We start from the raw sequence: 4,657 nt of genomic DNA, 5'->3' as shown, positions 1-4,657 counted from the left end.
CATATTGCACATTATGAAAATATGAGATTTATTTAAAAGAATGCGTAAATTTGTGAAAATTTTACTATTTATGCTTTGAAACTTATCAAAAATTTATTTTTAAGTAAAGGCATTCTAAAACTAAAAAATAAATAAAGCTTTATCCTAATAAAAAATAAGACCACGAAAAAAAGCAAAACTCTCAATAATTACTCAGCTTTAATTTATTTTTTTCCTCGTAAAGATGATATCAGTTCACGAACGCATTTTTTTAAATTGGATAATGCTAATAGTCAAGCACGAAAGCTGAAAATGGCATGAATAACGGAAAATCATGTTTTGATGGATCCAGACTAGAGTTTGAATATCGCGGTAACGAAGCCGGATTCCTTAAGGGAAGCGAGATATTCAAAGTGGCGACCAATATGGCGGCTACATAGAGAAGTTGTTCTGCTTTTACTAATACTATTTTTATTTAAAGCTTTTGTCTTCCCCTTTTCCAGACTTTTTCCAAAAAAAATAGGGAGCAGAAAAAAATACTAAAGATAGAAATTAACATTGAAAAACTTTTAATATTACTTGTTAACTGCTATTTGCATTTTTTTAAATCAAATTAGGCACATCAAAAGTAGGATCAACAAAACCCTAAAATTAGAATATCGTGAATTTCTGAGGGTGCTAGTCTAGTAATCAGAATTTCACGTTTTATCGCAAACTTTCCTGATCTACACGAAAACTGAGACCTTTGTCAGCATTCCCATGCCAACATTGCTTCAAAGAGTTCTTTTATAGTGGTTTCCGAGCATCCCGAAAAACTTGAACACTTGCCAAAAACAGCCCATCAATTTAGTCAATCATCCAACTCTTCACTAGTTCGACCATCCCGCACTATCGTCGTACGTACCAGCCCCCGCCATCGTCCCGAAAATCGCTTGTAAACTTGTGAAAGATGAACAATAAAGAGACAGTAAAGCGGCAAATAAATCGCTGGAAGCATCAAATCGAACGATCCACAGAAGGGGGTGAGGGGTTGGTCGTTTACCTATCCCGGAAAATGGGTTTTCCCATTGACGTCGATTTCCTTCCTTTCCCGTTTTTCGCCCAGATTCGCTGATTTTGCATTTCGCCCAAGCAGCTTCCGCTGTCTGTCGTATTTTATATAAGTAGTTCCTCGTTGGGAAGCTGCACGAAATACGACGCTCGAAGCAATATCGCTAAGAAGATTGGTTTTCCCCTTTTTTCTCTGCTGGATAGTAGTGTGGTCCATCAGGAAAATACATTAAATCTTAAGAAAAAACATTGCCGTTATCTAAAAAAAGTGTAGAAAGAGTCAAAAAAGTCAAACAAGTCAAACAAGTCAAACGAGTCAAACAAGTCAAACGAGTCAAACGAGTCAAACAAGTGAAACGAGTCAAACAAGTGAAACGAGTCAAAAGAGTCCAAAGAGTCAAAAGAGTCAAAAGAGTCAAAAGAGTCAAAAGAGTCAAAAGAGTCAAAAGAGTCAAAAGAGTCAAAAGAGTCAAAAGAGTCAAAAGAGTCAAAAGAGTCAAACGAGTCAAAAGAGTCAAACGAGTCAAAAGCGTCAAAAGAGTCAAAAGAGTCAAAAGAGTAAAAAGAGTCAAAAGAGTCAGAAAAGTCAGAAGAGTCAAAAGAGTCAAAAGAGTCAAAAGAGTCAAAAGAGTCAAAAGAGTCAAAAGAGTCAAAAGAGTCAAAAGAGTCAAAATAGTCAAAAGAGTCAAAAGTGTCAAAAGAGTCAACAGAGTCAACAGAGTCAACAGAGTCAACAGAGTCAACAGAGACAACAGAGTCAACAGAGTCAACAGAGTCAAAAGAGTCAAAAGAGTCAAAAGAGTCAAAAGAGTCAAAAGAGTCAAAAGAGTCAAAAGAGTCAAAAGAGTCAAAAGAGTCAAAAGAGTCAAAAGAGTCAAAAGAGTCAAAAGAGTCAAAAGAGTCCAAAGAGTCAAAAGAGTCAAAAGAGTCAAAAGAGTCAAAAGAGTCAAAAGAGTCAAAAGAGTCAAAAGAACCAAAAGAGTCAAAAGAGTCAAAAGAGTCAAAAGAGTCAAAAGAGTCAAAAGAGTCAAAAGAGTCAAAAGAGTCAAAAGAGTCAAAAGAGTCAAAAGAGTCAAAAGAGTCAAAAGAGTCAAAAGAGTCAAAAGAGTCAAAAGAGCCAAAAGAGTCAAAAGAGTCTGTTGGGGTTTGGTCCTTCCCGGGGTTTCTTCGATAGCTCAAGTGGATGATGAAGTTCGGAGCCAAGTCCCAACACGATAAGAAACCACGACGCCAGGGGGTATTACCCGCAGACCAGCAGATCGTACTGCGACTCCAGCGCAGGTACTCCAACGCCCAGGTGATCCATGAGCGCCGTCCGGATTCCAAATAAGAACACCACACTCGCGTTCCGATTAAACCACAGTTTTACGAATAACATTTATTGTCGTCAAATATGTACAAATATATACAACGCGTCACGACGGACGGGTGTCCGACCCGTACCGTCCCTAGGTTCTAGGACTACTTAAATTGCCTTCTATAATTACTCCCTTTTTGGCCTAGATCCCTTCCAGTCGGGATGAACCCCAACCGATCGGAGAGAGAGAGAGATCGTTCTCTCTTATCGGCTTATCTCTTGTGCATTACCACTGACCACGACCAAAGAAGAAGATCACAGCTGCTGGCCAGTCCAGCGTATTCAAATCAGTACAGTGGTATTGCGGGAAGAGTGGAATGATAAAAAACGCAAATGACTAAAGTCCAAACCATCCAGGGATGTAGCTCTGGGAGACCTTACTTCCGAACATTCTCCCCTGCCCTGAAATTACCCAATTTCTGAACAAAACCAAATTTCCTCCTCAGTGTAGGTGTAGGTGTAAGTGTGTACAAATTGTGTGTTGCAATTTCCTAGGTTGATGTCCACGTCCGTGGGGTACATCATCTCCTAACCGATTATTGATGGTTACCTAATCCGGTTGTCCTTCGGTTCCCGTTTACCTCCTTGGGTTGTTCTTTCCTTTGGTTTGATGCGTACCGTGCACCAGGTTGATGTTTCCTTCCAATGGAGCCCGCGCTCCGGTGTGGGTGGTGAAGCATGACGTCCCACGACGTGCTTATGCTCGACCATTGGATTCCGTTTCCGAGGAGCCCTTGCTCCAGTGTGTGGGTGGGATGTGGGTGTGGCTCGAAGCATGACGTGCTGGTGACGTCCCGTGGCTTCGTACCGGGATACCTATGGAGCCCTGCCCCAGTAGGTTGAGATCCGAGGCATGCCGTTCCAAGACACGCCGTCCGCGAACCTCCCTTGTGGATGACTAGTGCACCGACTAATCAATCCTTGGATAGCGTTGTTCGCTGCCCTGTGCAGCACGCTTTTGTCACCGATCCGATGGTGACGGGTTGACCTCCGGATTCCATAACGACGACCCTGCCGTCATTATTTGCACTTTCCTAGTGCCCTTGGGTGGGAGTGTGTTGGTTGAACAGTCTCCGCAGACAGTCCAAACGAAATCCAAATCCTTGGTTGAACAGTCACATCCTGTGGCCTGTTCCCTCCATGCATGTGAGATGCATCCTTGAAACACCTGGCAAGCACACCTGAGCCTGCCACCGTACGCTTGGTTGTGTGTCTCCGTACCAGGAGATCACGATGGAAAAGAGTTGATTCGAGCTGGAGTCGCCCGACACCAGCTCCCCTGCCGTTTTACAACCCGTGGTAGTGTAGTAGTACCCGAGTGTAGTGGTAGTGGTTCGGCGGTCCCTTGCCGATCCTTCCAGTGGTGTACGTTGGTACGATCCTTCGCAGTGTGCTGCGCTCCTGGCAATCACACCGTCCCGATGATGGGTTGAAACCTGGAGTCCCGACTCCGTGAAGTGGTTTGTCCTGTTCGGCTGTGCCTGACCAGGCGATGACCGATTACCTTTGGGTGGTGCAGTGCGTCCTTGACTGCACGTGGGTGGGGATTGGGTGGAGAGTCCGTACTCCACCTGCCCGGGATACGAAACCTTGTTCCGTGGATACGCAGTTCATTTATGACTGCTGGGAATGAACGTCCTTGTTCCGGCAATCCAGATTTAGCCGAAACATTGTTTGCACGTGTGTTGCCCCGTTGGACTACACGTGGAATGTGTGGGATGTGCTACCAGGTTTACACCGAGACCCTAGCGCCGTGTAACCATGACGATGCAGTGCAACCATGACTGCTGGTGGAAGATGGGAGTTCTTCTTCGCCCGTGACGTCACGCTTGATTGGATTTGTCCCGATGACACGTGGCGACGGTTCGCCGATCGTGATTGATGACCTTGATGACGTCACACCATGTAACATGCTGCGCTCCGACCTCCGAACCCTGCCCAGAGTAGCGCTGCCAGCCATGAGACCGTGGTGTGGACCCTTGCCGATGAGTTGGCGACGTCCCAGAATGTGCCCCTAACAGCATTCACTTCCATGACCCGAGGATAGTTCACGTCGTCCTGACGTTCTCCAAAACTTGCTCGTGTGAAACCTCCATGAGACGTCCAGGTGTCCTCACCGCAGACGTGGTTGTAAATCAGCGATCACCAGCCGCCGCTTGACCAATGACGCCCCAGTGACGTCACTCCGAAGGATGTAAATCCCGCAATCCGAATGTGTGTAGTACAGCAAGCGTGTGAAAGAGGATAAATCCAATTGAAATTGTGCGGTAA

The 4,657-nt window shown here is 44.9% G+C and overlaps 1 protein-coding gene across 1 annotated transcript; it reads left to right on the top strand.

The window, feature by feature from the left end:
• Nucleotides 1-928: 928 nt before the first annotated feature.
• LOC119766376 (processed variable antigen-like) lies at nt 929-1,954 on the top strand (the record flags this gene model as incomplete). The annotated part of the gene is made up of 3 exons (XM_038250878.1): nt 929-1,001; nt 1,416-1,495; nt 1,901-1,954. Coding segments are annotated over exons 1-3 (207 nt in total), but the record flags the coding sequence as incomplete, so codon positions are not given.
• Nucleotides 1,955-4,657: the final 2,703 nt, after the last annotated feature.

This window comes from Culex quinquefasciatus, chromosome 2 (assembly GCF_015732765.1).
Source record: "Culex quinquefasciatus strain JHB chromosome 2, VPISU_Cqui_1.0_pri_paternal, whole genome shotgun sequence".
Classification (NCBI taxonomy): domain Eukaryota; kingdom Metazoa; phylum Arthropoda; class Insecta; order Diptera; family Culicidae; genus Culex; species Culex quinquefasciatus.
This window is presented reverse-complemented; position numbering and strand designations above follow the sequence as displayed.